Source organism: Motacilla alba, chromosome 6, assembly GCF_015832195.1.
Source record: "Motacilla alba alba isolate MOTALB_02 chromosome 6, Motacilla_alba_V1.0_pri, whole genome shotgun sequence".
Classification (NCBI taxonomy): Eukaryota; Metazoa; Chordata; class Aves; order Passeriformes; family Motacillidae; genus Motacilla; species Motacilla alba.
In genome coordinates, this window is record NC_052021.1 from 26,330,428 (window position 1) to 26,344,867 (window position 14,440).

The 14,440-nt window shown below is 40.6% G+C and overlaps 1 protein-coding gene across 10 annotated transcripts in view; it reads left to right on the forward strand.

Annotated features, from left to right (window-relative positions):
- The window catches only part of RBM20 (RNA binding motif protein 20), a 99,106-nt gene that overhangs the window by 78,107 nt on the left and 6,559 nt on the right, over positions 1-14,440 (forward strand). For 7 of the 10 annotated variants that reach the window (XM_038140157.1, XM_038140162.1, XM_038140160.1 and 4 more), the window contains 9 exons: positions 379-440; positions 598-689; positions 1,038-1,135; positions 4,969-5,112; positions 6,036-6,167; positions 7,966-8,045; positions 8,847-9,531; positions 11,387-11,485; positions 12,894-13,563. In XM_038140157.1, coding sequence (XP_037996085.1) covers positions 379-440; positions 598-689; positions 1,038-1,135; positions 4,969-5,112; positions 6,036-6,167; positions 7,966-8,045; positions 8,847-9,531; positions 11,387-11,485; positions 12,894-13,563 — 2,062 coding nt within the window. The remainder of the gene's footprint in view (positions 1-378; positions 441-597; positions 690-1,037; positions 1,136-4,968; positions 5,113-6,035; positions 6,168-7,965; positions 8,046-8,846; positions 9,532-11,386; positions 11,486-12,893; positions 13,564-14,440) is intronic. The other 3 variants (XM_038140158.1, XM_038140159.1, XM_038140161.1) reach the window with 3 other exon arrangements.

Sequence of the window (14,440 nt, forward strand, 5' to 3'; positions counted from 1 at the left end):
GTGAAGTAAAAAGCACTGCCCTGGCTGCCTTGAATACTGAACACGTTCTTTATGGACATTGCAGGAATTGAAGGTGCTTAGCACCTTGCAGGATGAGGTCTTCAGCAAGAGTGAAATAACTTCATTACTAGAAATACACTGAATTTAAAAGCTAATACAGAGAAGGTTTCCTTTTGTAAAATAATTGATAATTTAACATTCAAATAATGAATCGGTAAATGCATTGGTTGAAGGTGTGTTTGGCTGTGACATCACATGATTTGATCTTTAGCATCTCAGTATTGTTTTTAGAATAAGGTAAACTGAATGGAAGAATAATCTTTTGTAAATTTGTCTCAGGATTTTTCCTGTGTTCATCATCTCTTTGTTTCAACATAGGACTGGGATCAGCACATTAAGGGAAGTCTTCACATTCAAAAATGTATGGCTTTTTCAGATAAGTAAGTATTATTTTAAAGTGAATTCTTCAAACTGAATTGCTAACAGAGTAACCCTTACTTCAGTGATTTTTCGCTAGGAATTTACTGCCTAACAATGCAGCTTTAATATTTTTGGTACATCATGCATGTCCCTAAAGTTCTTTTCTTTCTTTTCCAGCACTGGTATCCGGTGTATGTTGAGCTCAGCAGATGGAACATTGCATTTATCACCAAACAATGCAGCAGTTTTCAATCCATCTAGTATCGAAGGTGAATGGTTGTATGTGCAGTAGTTAAAGAGACTTTTTTTAATTGAAAGGGAAATCAGTCTCTGAGGCGAACTGTGTTTTTAAAATGAAATGTGATAAAAGTTTCAAAGGAAAAATTTTGACAAGTTGTGCACAAAAAAAAAAGAAAGCCAATACGGTGCCCTTTGAAATATTAATTTATTTTTCTTTCAAACAATAGCTTGTTTTCATACTACAACAAAACCGTGTATAATTTGGTGTAGAGACTATGAAATTATTTACTATGTAAATGGGGCATTGCTTACTGAGCACATTAATGCAATTAATATGAGCCAAGATTTTCATGAAATGTGTGTAATTCATTATTTAGATTATCCACCAAATGTTGGCGCATCTTTTATCGCTACACCAGCAAGATCCTTTGGACAGCCAGGTCCTACATTTTCTTCTCCTCCATCAGGGGTAAGAGTGAGTACCTAAGCAAATTGATATCTGTGTTGAGATTCTTGTAGAAGCCACTTCTGCTTACTGGAATTAAAACCCTGAAGGCTTTCTTTTAGACAGTAGTCTGAATATTCAGTCTGCTATTTCAACTTCCCTGAAGTTCTTTTGATTTTGAGCAAATATGAACTTGGTTGTAGTTTTTGTTTTACTTTGTTTTTTCCACTGCTAACAGTCGTTCGCTTGTCAGAGTTAGTTGGGGAAGTGGGTAAATAGGTTTGTGTGTGTTTTCCATTGACTTTTTTCCCCCATTGTCTGAGGTTTTTTTGATCCAGGAAGGTCAGCTTCAGCTTGGAATGAAGATTTGGATTGATTTTGAGTTACCTTCAATATTGAGCCCATCAAGCAACCTTCTGTCTCTCTGGTTATTTGTAGCAACTGCTCTCTGCCTCTCTCACACTGAGGTCCTTCTCCCAGGTAGCAATAGGGGCTGCAGCTTCACTGTTATTCTCCTGGAGGTCCCAGATCAATTCATTATACTAGATTAACTTTTCCTTAGTTTATTTTAGTGTAGTATTTATATCCTCTGCTGTCACTGGTAGCCTTTCAGCAAATTTGTTTTGATGTGAAGCCTTCCATGGTTGAGGTTTATTAGTCCCTGCATTCAACACAGGCACCCAGTTTTATATTGCTCTCATGCACACTTGAATTCCTAGCTCTATAGTCAAAAAAATGCCAGAAAAAAGAACTAACATTAAAAGGAGTTCTTACACTGACAAAGCAGAAACATTTTAGAAGGGAATAAAGGCAAATAAAAGTAAACCATATTTATAATGAAAATACAAAGTTATTAGGGTTCAAATGAAATTCATCACATATCAGAAAGCTACAACTAGACACACCAAAGACTTATGTTAGGGCGTTCATGGAATAGCAGCAGTAATCCAGGGGTTCAACTTTTCACCTTGTTAACTTTTATGTATATATCTTTCTTGATGTGGTCTCAGACACTCTGAAAAGCCAGGCTGAGTTGTGTCCCTGTGGCACTCCGGTTCACATCAGGCACTGCTTGCAGAAAGTTCACTCAGATTTCCTTAATCCAGCCAATTTTCTACAGTGGAGTTTTACTGTGCAAGAGGTTATTTGAAGGGGTTTCAGCTTCTGCCTGTCACAGTGAGTGCAGGCCAGCAAAGAGCAGAGCTGCTCATGACAGCTGCCTCCAAGGTCAGAGGTGGACTAGTAGTGGGTGCAGAGGAATGTTCCTTTTCATCATGTCTGTCAACTTCGCAACAAATGAAATCACTGCTAATACCAGTGTCATTTCTCTTTAGAATCTGTCACTATTTATCATTTAAGCTGCCTGAAGAAGTCCCCCTTCTGAATGACCTGCAGTATTTTGAGACATAAAAGAAACAATAACTTTGATTTTCCTGGATGCTGTAAATCCCTTTTTTCTTCAGAAGCCTATTGGATGAACAGGGAGCTATATTAGAGGTGTTAAGACTGAGTTTGCCAGCTGTCATTCACTCTGCAACCCAGGTGGCTTATAATTTATTACACCTTTGCATGGTAGTATTCACTTTCAGCTAAGCTGCTGCCATTTAACTGAGCAGTAGGAGATTACACTTGACCCTGCATGTAATCATAAACAAAGTGTTCAGATTTCTGGAAGAGCTTGCTCTGTGCTGTCCATCTGCAAATAACTCTATCCCTCTGTAAAAGGCAAGTGCTGCTACCAGTCTTCACTTGGGCGTGGTGAGTCATTAGCAATGGAGGGAGGAGATTGGCAGTTTCTTACTATCTTAAGAAAAAATTTCATGTGAAGCTCGAGAAAGGGATAAAGAATTTGAAAAGCAAAAAACAACAACAACAACAAATGTAAGAAAACAGCTGCAAAAAATAATTTAAAAATCATTTATAGAATCACCAAATAGGAGGGGTGAAATAATATTGTAAATCATATGAGGTGCATTTTGCTCTTGTACATAATTTTTTTTAGACTTGTTTTTTTTTTTAATAGCCATGCAGCTGCACTGGTAATCCCTGGTAGATGTTGGTTGCCAAGAAAGTTAACTTTAAGTCTTACTGAAAATTATGTTCAACACCTGGCATGCAACAGCCTCTCTAACTTCCTGATTGTAGATATGGAAGGTGTATATTCCTTTTCTGGCCATGATTTACAGCTCTGCTTAATGAATGGATCCAGTTTAACTGCAGTCAGCTGACAAGATTATTGCTTGGTACAGCCTGTTGACTTCTGGCATGAGTATGTGACCACTTCTTAATCAAGAACTACAGCAGGTTTATGGCATATCATTTTAATTTAAGCCATTGCCAATTGCGGGGAAGTGGCAATGTCTTACAGTTGTTTGATTTCATGTACTGAGGGCTGTGTGTGGGAACATGGGCTCTGGAGCCAAGGCACTGAGGAGCTGAGCCTTTCTAGTCCAACAGACTCTTACATACCATCTTTTAACAGATCTAACAAAACAAACAGAAGGTGACTGGTGACCTGGGGTGTTCTTACACTGGGACTGCATTTGATGTTTCCTTTTCCTCTAGCTGTAGTAGTGTTCTTCTGTTCTGTGCTACATGCTGCCTTGTCAGATGTGTGCAGACATCACTACCTTTTCTGTTCAACTGGAGTTGAATTGCTTCATCTTTTTTTCAGGATCAGGTCTTTGTTATTTTTCTGCCAGGATAAAAACCTTACTTCTGGACTTTTGCACTTCTTTGACTTACCTTATGCACCTGAGTGGGCTCTGTGAGATGCAAGCTCAGTAGCAGAGCACTGTGTAATGCAGGGTTCTAGTGCAGTAAAAATACACAAATGGTTAAGTGGTGAAGTCTGGAGGAAGGCAATAGGATGGAGGTGTAAATAAGATAACATTAGCTCTGTAACTTGTGAACTTGCTGACAAGCCAAACATTTGTGATGGCTCTGGTGAACTTGATCCCGCAAGATTACATGATTTGCATCTTCCCTTGAATGGCACAATTTTAACTGAAGGTAGAGTTACTTCTTCAGTAAAATCCCAATGCAGAGGTCATAAACATGGAGGTAGTCTGGAAAGATTTAATCCTGTGTGAGTGACGTTTTGCTTGTCATTAGCTATGGTAAATTAACATTCTCTCTGGTTGTACCCTGATGCCTTTTGCACAGGGAGAGTAGAGCCTGCTTCCCATGCCAGGGAGACGGGCAGCTCTTTCGGAACTGCCCCAGCACTCCAAAATAGACTTCCACCCTTGGGAAGTGATCACCACTCCAGTGCTCTGTGCCTGTGCCAGCCCAGTTTGGGAGCTCTGCCTCTCTGCATGTTCACTGCTCACTGTGCCCCTGGGGGAAGTCCTCCTTCCTGTGTGTTTTTGCAGTGAGAGGGAAAAGTAGCTGGTTTTCTAACCCCAGGTACAGCCGTGTGTCCTCCCACAATCAAATTGGATCACTTTTACCCCAGGCCCAGTCTGTTCCATGAGCAAGGATTTAAATTTAGTGCTTGCTATCCTGAACACCCATGTAGTGATTTCCAATATCCATAGATTCAGCAAGGACTGCAGTGAGCAGTTAGTTTTTTTAGGAATATTGTTGATCCTGTTTGAAGGATAGTCTCCCTTCTAGAAATCCTCTCCAGACATTGCAAAGTCCAGGGATGGAGACTGCATTGCAGCCTGCACTGCAGCTAAACATTTCCTTTTCCATTTGTACTTCTAAACCGGGATGTTAAAATACAAGTTTTAAAGAATATTTTTTCTTAATATCAGGTGAACAGAGCATTTAATTTTTTTCCAGAAATGTAAGACATTATCTAGTGGAGAGAATATCTAACATAAAGACATTGGTTTGCGTTGGGCTTTTTTCCCCAGTTTCCCCAGAGGAAATCTACATTGGGTCGAGTTGTTCACATTTGCAACCTCCCTGAGGGAAGCTGCACAGAGAATGATGTCATTAACCTGGGCCTCCCATTTGGAAAGGTCACCAACTATATCCTCATGAAATCTACTAATCAGGTACTGTACATTTGGGGTTACCAGTGTTGACATCTGTTGGCATAAAGACATAGAGATAGGGAGACATAAACACGAGTCTTTGGGGGGAAACCTCTTATTTAGTAATAGAAACTTAAATATATGAAGCCTGCTCTTGAAGTGAAAAAAAAGTTGGTGGTCACTGAATTAGATGAGGATGTAAACATGACCACATCTAAACAAGTTCTTGTGTAAAAATCCTGGCAATCTCAATGAAAAAGTGTTGTGAAACTGTACTTCTACTAATTTTTTTAAAAAGTTAATCACTTCCTGCCTTCTCTCAGCCATTTGTTAGGCTTACTTTCAGACTTCTCTTGTTCGTTATAGCAGCTTAAGTATACCCTAAGTATCTTAAGCGTACCAGTGGCGTAAGCTGGTAAGATTAGAATATCTTCTTTCTCATTCCTGCAGCAGACAAAATGGACGGATGTAGAATCCATGCTAGTGGAAAATGTTTGAGGTGGTAATGTGTAAAAATCACAGAATCATGGAATGGTTTGGGTTGGAAGGGACCTTAAAGACCATCTAGTTTTAACCCCCTGCCATGGGCAGGGGCACTTTCCACTAGAACAGGTTGCTCACAGCCCCATCCAGCCTGGCCTTGAACACTGCCAGTCAAGGAAGATTAGATACCAGTCATTTAGTTTTTAACAGAACCATCTTCTAAGGTGACATATTGGCTTGAATAGCTGGTTTGAAACCATTATTTGCAGATAAAGAAAGAATCAGAAATGGACTGAGTATTATCATTTCAGCTTCAGGCATGGAAAGGTACCCAATTTTGTACTACCAAGACATTTTGTATGAGAAGCATCCAGAGAAAATGTATTGTGCTGCCTTTTCTTTCTTTTACTTTGTATTCTTAATTATGTAATAGATTGTAAAGTTCTCTCCATTTGTGCTAGGCCTTTCTGGAAATGGCTTACAGTGAAGCAGCCCAAGCCATGGTACAGTACTACAAAGAAAAACCTGCTATGATAAATGATGACAAGTTACTTATTAGGATGTCTAAAAGATACAAGGAATTGCAGCTGAAGGTAAGATGGTCATTCTTGATCAAATTATATGAGTTCCCATGGCACATCTGGAGAATACATTTTGAAACATTCTTGCTGATTACTGATTTCTAATTAATGCTTTAATATGATGGAAAAATAAATAAAGATAAATTAAGGAGTGTATATTATCGATCTTTTACACTTGCTCTTATTCTAAATTGTAACTCTTGGAAGAGACCCCATTTTCTCTGATCCTTTCATACCATTATTTCAAAAATCTCTTCTGAGCTTCCTTGTGAGCAGGCTCCCTACATTGCTTGGTCTAACAAACATCTAAAACACAGCCATGTGTAATATACAGCATGTCAGTGAAAATAAGATGGTTCTATCCTTTTAGTCAGGCATTAAGCCCAGAACAATGCTTTTTTCATTGCTTCCGTGCTTGAGCCATAGCACAGCCTTGACACCAAGCAGTGGTAACAGGACTAAACAGCATTCTGATTTCTTTTTATTTCTTGTGAATGACCTAAGTTATAAAGCAAGATTTTTTTTTTCTTTTAGCATAGAGTCAAACCAGAGCGATATTCTTTAGACTTTCTGTAGAGTGTGTGACACTTCTGTTCTGGACACTTGAGTGATGTCCAGAGATCACTGCTCTTGTGGAAGTATTTATAGAGGCTTATATACTGCCATGTAATGCTAAGAGAGTAATTTTATTTCATGGTGGCTTGGACCAGAACTGGCAATGCAGAGCTTAAGAGCTCCATATTGTATTACCTAACACAGCACAAAGTTATTTTGCAGAACAGCTCTGTAATGTTCCAATTTAATGTTAAGAGTCCCTTTATGAGCCTTGGGGAAAAAAAAATAAAGGAACTCGGATGGTTTGGCTTGACCTTTGGAAAAGCCTCGTTCTCTCCTGTATGTGTATACTAGCTTAAGGAGACATAAAATGAGTTGCCAAAAGTTCATAAATCAGGGTAGACTTTCCTAATGTGACTCAGGGAGGGCTTCAGATGTTAGGTGGTGGAGATTGTGCATCTTGACAGAGAGGCAGGAGTTACCCAGTAGAATGTGATAGTTTGCCTAGATTCCAGGAAGATTTTTCTGCTTTTCCAATGGCAGCTTTTCATGTCACGGAATTATCTTGCTTTGCAAAAGGAAGAAAGCAAATGAAAATATAAAGAGGGAAATATGCATGAGCTAGCATATACTGCTACAAACTGCTGAGTTCCTGCACGATTATGTTGCTCATCAGTGTGTGCTCCAAGTGTTTGAGGAATTGCGAGCACTCCAGCCTGCGTAGGGCATCCTACCTAGGAGTAATCAACACCCCAGGATACATCTTGCACTTAGCTTGTCTGTTGCTCTCCTTGTCTAAACATAGTCCTTTAGAGCTATACTCTAGAATTAATAACTCTGAGATCAAGAGAACACAGTTCATACCTAGAGGATCAGAGATAGGCTGTTATACGTATTTGATTCTGTATCAGAAAAATTGTTTCCTCTTAGATCCAGTTCTTAGAAAATGCTCTGTAGTGATTGTGTAACAAGGTTTGAAAACAAGCTAGTTTTCAAAGCCTGTTAGAGCAGCCAAATATGAGCAGAGAGTGCTACAACGTAATGGAGCAAATTTTCCATTTGTATCATTTTACTGCTTTGATCGTGCAGTTGAGAAGGCAACTGCAGAAGAGAGTGTAACCACAACCCTGAAACTAAGTATTTCTAGTTCTAGAATAATGGAATGAAGCATGGATACTGTTTCTTGAAGGAAAAATCGCCTGTATCAGCTTGGAGAGTAGAGCGGTATGCTAAACAGTGTCTTTGTTTTTATTAGAAACCAGGTAAGAATGTGGCTGCTATAATCCAGGACATCCATTCACAGAGGGAGAGGGACCTGCTGCGTGAAGTGGACAGGTAAAGTTTCTCCAAAGTTTGGAATTGGAAGTCTGTAAACCTACAGGTAGAAGGAGCATTATCAGTGTGCTTCCCTCTAGTTTTTAATTTGCTTTCCTAATTTGGATTTCACTTATAAAATAGTATATATTTTTAAATAGTTCAATAGTTGATACAGGGCCTGTGTAATGAGATCCAATTGAAACTGTGCATGTTATGAAAATAATTCTTTCCTACTGATTATGTCTCAGTATGTCTGGCATGTGAAGAGCATAAAAATGAAACTGTTCCACTCTCCTCCCTGTTGACTGAAAAGCATAAAGGCTGGGGGTGCTTTGAGACCAAGTGGGAAGGAGGCAGTTCAGATAAATATGTATTTGGGTACATTTCTGATCTCTCTGACTTCTGGAACTTTCAGCAAAATTGTAGAGGAATCGCAGTCCTAAAACATCTCTTTTAAACAGGTGGCCTTTGTCACTTCTGTGTCAGAGATGCCCTAGCTGAGTGAGTATTAAGGGTATACACATTAGGGTCATTGTAAAGGTATTAACATATTATAAGCTTTTAATGCTAAACCCCTATGAGATGCTTTTAAGAATGAATGAATATATTCTTGACAGTTCTGTGGGGATTTAGTTAAGCTCTGTGGCTATGACACTGCCTTTTCTCCTGTTCACTGTTTGCAGCTGTGCAGTGCATGCCTATGAAAGGCCTGGGGTCTCAGGTTCGCAGTCCCCAGGGCAGTCCCCATGAGCTTCCAGTGTACAAGGATTGGTAGACAGCAGTGGGTCAGCCAGTTACAGCCGCCTTTTCCCCCTGCAGCAGGTATGGCGCTGAGAGGCCCCGCTCCCGCAGCCCCATAAGCCGCTCGCTGTCACCTCGGTCCCACACGCCCAGCTTCACTTCCTGCAGCTCACCACACAGCCCGCTGGGGACCAGCAGGACCGACTGGGGAAATGGGAGAGACGCATGGGATCAGTCCCCCTATTCTCGACGGGAAGAGGAAAGAGATAGCAGAGAATGGCGAGAGAATGGGGACGAGAAGAGGGACAGGACTGACACGTGGGTACACGAGAGGAAACATTATTCCCGACAGCTGGAAAAGTTTGATTTGGATGAACGGCTTGAAGGAGGCAGAGGACACCGAGAAAAATACTTAAAGACTGGTTCCCCTGGGTCCCTTCACCCTTTATCTGGCTACAAGAACAGGGAAGATGACTATTACCGAAAATCCTCTAAGTCAAAATCTGACAAGTTTCAGAGGCAGCTGCAGGATTTACCTGGGAGATCTAAGAGGAAGGAAGAGGCAAAGTTAAGAGAACGCAGGCATTCTTACAGCGAGGACACTGCCAGGGAGGAGGCAGCTGAACAGAAGCACAGCAAAGCATCTGAGGGCTCGAGGCAAAAGCAAAGTGATAAGAATAAGGTGAAGAAAGCTGAAAAAGACCAAGAAGATGCTACTGCTGAAGGCAGTGATGTAAAGGAAACTAAACCTCCTGAGAACGAGGTAAATAGAGACCTAAAAGTATATTTAAGAAGAAGTGTAAGTGGTGAAGTAATACATTCTCTGAAATATCTTAGAGAATTTGTTGTGAGTTTGATGCCAGCAATATGAAATGTTTTTCCATGATAAAATTAGGGAATGTAGTCATAGGAGAAGTCTTGGGAAGCCATCTTTCCCGTGTTTTTGCCCCGACCATGCAGATCTATTACACTCTTGTGGTGTTGGGTATATGGACATTGTCATTTTGTGTCTAGCATAGAACCTTTGGGTAACAAATGAGAGGATGAGGTCAGACAGCTGAAAATGAAACCAAGTGACAGTCTGCTATTTGCATTCAGGTTGTGCATGAAGAGGCAGTTGTCCTCCTGCTAACTCTGTGCAGAATGCCCCATAGCTGTTCTTTCTGCATCCATCACCTGCTTGTGCTGCCAGTGAGGAGGAATGAGTTATCTGGAAATTAAGTGATACTTTACAGAGGTGCACAGTATTTATACAGGGAAGTGGTTTCTATACTATTAAAATGGGGAATGAACTTTTAATGAGAAACATTTCTTTCTGGATAACTCAACAGAGCAATTGTTTCTATTAATCATGTGTCCCTATCCTCAACTGTGGCAGAGATAATTCACACCACTCCCTTCAATGTTCTGGCAGAAATATCTTCCCATGACAGAAACCACTGAATCAGCTCACCTATAAAATTATGCAATCTCTGGAGAAATACTTCCAGTGGTAAAATGGCAATGTTTGTGGGTTTGATTCTCCACTGGGAAGTAGGAGGGGGAACACATCCAGATACCTCATTTGCTCAGTCTCAGTACAGCCCATACTCACATCCCCACCCCCCGGGGATCTGGTTACTGGCTCTTGGCCACCTTGCTGCCCCTGGAGTCCCCCAGGGATAGCTGCTGCCATCCACCCCCAGGTCTGTTGGCACAGGAGGCTGCAGAGGTGCTTGGCTGACCAGGGCTCCATCTCTTGTTGTGCCTTTGTGTTGCCAGAGCCATTGGCGGTTGTTTCCAGTTGATCTTCTTCTCCTGTGGGGCTAAGTTGGTGGAATTTCCTAGATTTGTAACTCACTTGTCTGTAACCAGCACTGCTTCATGCCACAGATAAGCGTGTTTGTACCACCTTTTATCATCTTTCTCCTTTGGCTGGTATTTCACTATGATGTATGGTTCCTTGGGAGGAGACATCAGAGAGAAATGTCAGACATCACCCTAAATCACATTCCTGTGCATGTTTTCCAAGTTGTTTTACAGTGGTTTTGCTAAAGACATTCCTCTCTGGGGACTATTGCTAGTAATTTATTTTAAAAGGAAGAAATAGTTTTGTATGTCTTGAACTGGCTTTTGCTTTGTCCCTCTTTGACTAAATACGAGGTAGTACTGTGGTTTTGTTCTTCCCAAGTATGAACTGTACAACCAATTCCATTTTCAACTGATCCTGTGTCAATAAACAAAACAGTTGAGGTCTTCTGCAGAGTTTAACACTGCTGCTCTCCTTACCACATCTGAGCCAACATAACAGATGTGGGTAGAGAACAGAAGAGTGGAGGCTGGAAATTTTAATGAATTGACATTCTCCCCCACCTGTCTTTCAGCCAATTCTGTCATATAAATTACACCTCTAATTTTGTTTAAAATTCTTTTTCTTAATTCTTATTTGTACAGCTCTGCTAATGGAATTTATTGTTGGGTCTTTTCCCACAGCCTAGTTGACTTGCATAAACTTTAGAAATAAAGAATGTGACCTTGTGAGTGACTTTGCTTCTCTAAACCCAGAATAGAAACATGCTAGAGCACCACTGTGTGTGCTAGAGCACTGCCATACATACGTGTGTATGTATTTATTTTAGCTTGAAAAAGAGGAGCAAGTTCCAGTGAAGAGCTCACCTTCAGATAATAAACAAGGAAAAGAATCCGGAGAGATTCTGGAAAACACAAGGAAAGAGAAGGTTGGTGACACATTGTTGGTGTAGCTTCTTTGAGAAAATGATTGAAACCTCAGGTTTGGTAGAACGTTCTCCCAAATGGAATATTAACCCCTCATGAAAAACCACATAAAGGAGTTGGAGAAGGAGGTTATCTAAATTAGCTTGCCTTATCTTGACCTCTGCTTTAAGGGACAGCTTTTCCTGAAGTCTCCAGAACTCTTTTTTTAGTTACTCTTTGCTCATGTACATTGCTTCACATACATAGTGCTTGGCAGTGGCAGCTGTGAGGAATGTATGCCCAAGTGAACTGGGTAACTTTGCAAACCGTGCCCAAAAATAGGAGATGTGGTCACTTAGTGTGGAGAGAGGGGAGACTATGATGAATACTTTTTAGAGCATTGGCCTTATGAACTATAGATAGCAGTCTTCTGATTGTTTCTGATTTTAATTAAATAATGCCTTTACAGCACCCCTACTGCTGCATTGCAACTGGGGACAGCAATGTCCCTGGAATTCCTCCAGCTTCATTTCTGTAGGGTCATGGGTTGATGGTCAAATATGGAAGATATTGATATCTGTTGCTGCAGAAAACTGATCTCCTGGCAAGAGCAGTGCCAGCTCACAGAGTTTTCATGCTGTTTTAGGATTCTAGGAGGGGAAGTGTGGGAATGGCCAAACAGGAGGAGAATACAGATTATTAATAGATTATGTGTACACAAGGAGTCTGGGAGTTGAAATCTAAGATGCAAGTGTGTCTTAAATGTAAGATATACCTTTTAATTCTAAGACTTCTCAAGTCCAGTATTAGTGCCTAAGTCCTGTAAGTCTGAAACTGCGTGTATGAGGTACTTCAGAATATGTGTTTTGTGGTATAACTGTAAACCTGCTTTTTCCTAAGGTTTAGGCCAGTGGCTCCTAGCATAGTCCCTGCCAGAGGGATCTTGCTGGTGGAAGGAAATGACTGCAGAAGAAAGCCATGTTTTCTCAGTCACCATGTGAATTTAAAGGACCTGGTCCAGGAAAGTGAAAGCCACAGTGGCTCGAATGGTGTTCAATATATTTTCATTGCACTGAGGAGGCAGAGGAAGGGGATCACATAGTAGCATCAATTGCATAACAAAGTGTAACACATTGTGCCTTGCTCTACTGCTTACAGAAAAGCAAGAAGCAGGGGACTGGAGAGACTGCAATCCCCAAGGCACTTACAGAATCTTCACAAAGAGAAGTTTATGTGATAATTCAATAGAGATTTTTTTGTCCTTGTGCATAAGGTTTAAAATCACAGCACCAAGGCATATCACTCTTTGAAACTAAAACACAAGAGGAGTTAGACATGGCCATATCAAGGTTCTTCCTGGTTTCAAGGACCACTTTTTAACAGTGATTATCTATAATCACCAATCTCTCAAATGTTTTACATCCGTGACAGGACCGAGACTGGGAGAGTGGAAGTGAAATAGAAGGTGAGACCTGGTATCCTGCTAACATGGAGGAATTAGTGACAGTAGATGAAGTGGGAGAAGATGATTTAATTATGGAGCCTGATATAACTGAGCTTGAAGAAATAGTCCCAGTTGATCAAAAAAATAAAGCTGCTTCAGAAATGTGTCCCTGTGTGTCAACCATGTTAGAACTGAAAAACGATCACAGCCACTTAAAAAGAAGTGAAGACAAATTTGCCCATAAAGCTTTAGAAACAAACTTCAGAACAGCAAAGGGCAGTGCAGCTTCTAGGGGATGTCAGGAAGATGATGAGGACGATGATAATGATGATGCTGTAACTGAAGCATCAAGCCTAAATCTGGACCCTGAACAGAAGCCAGAGGAATTGAAGGAAGACCAATCTGCTAAGGAGTCTGATTGCCAGCAGAAGGAAGGAAAAATTGATAAGAGCTCTGACACTCGTTTAGAGCCTGAAAATCACCATATACCTTCTGTTCATCTGAAAGAAGAGACTCTCCAGCTCTCTGATACATTTATAGATGATTACAAACAGATGGGATCACAAGGAGCTGAGAGCAGAGAAGTTACGGAAACGCTCATTAAAAACGCTAGTGAAGAAACAAGACATGGAAGCCAAGAGTGTCCAGAGGCCAAGGGTAACTGCTGCTTTTTTTTCTCTTCAGCCTGCAGAGAGCCTTGCATGTTTTCTCTGAGGGTAGACTGAAATTTATTGCTAACGAGAATAAGTGTCGTTAATAGTATCAAGGCTTGTCCTTGGAGCAGCTTAGTAAAAGAACCCCAGTGCCTTTGGCCAAGCTAAATCATTAGAGCCTCTTAGATGAATAGTGTAAAGGAAATATGATAAGCAGCTTGCAAGCTTTCTGAAAGGCATAAGCTGCTATAATTGTCATGTCAAGGTTCACATGAGTTTAGCTGAAGTCTTTCAGTGCCTTGCTAAATTTATTTTGAATTGTCAATGAAATGAGTGACAGTCTCTGAAGGTCAACAGAAAAGTATCTGTAATGTCTGGCTGGCTCCTGGACAAGGTGGGTATTCTTACACACTGTACTGAAGCATTATTAACGTGGATATCATGCATAGATTGTTACTTCTCAGTCCCTGTTCATGCAAATATATGCCTTTTGCCAGGACTTGCCTTATCATGTCCTGTTATCTACTGCATGCTGCCTTTAATATAAGTGGTAGGACGTGCTGTGAGATAATGTCAATAAATGTAATCATAGCTACCTATTTATATTTTAGCTGTCAGGAAAAAAGAGATCTTGAGGTCTGAAAGTCAGTTCAGTTCCTTGTCATGATACTTGAGCAAATGGGCTGTGCACAGTGAGATGAAGTGAAAAACTACATTGAGTATGTTGGTCAGAAATGCCCTTTTTTAATTGCTGCCAGATCCCATGTGATGGACAGGGGCTTTTGAAAAGAAGCTGATGGAAGATCTTTGAGAGTGCAATGCTGGAAACATTTCATGTGAACATCTGATTTTGAGCTAACTTCTCCTGCCAGGACAGAGAT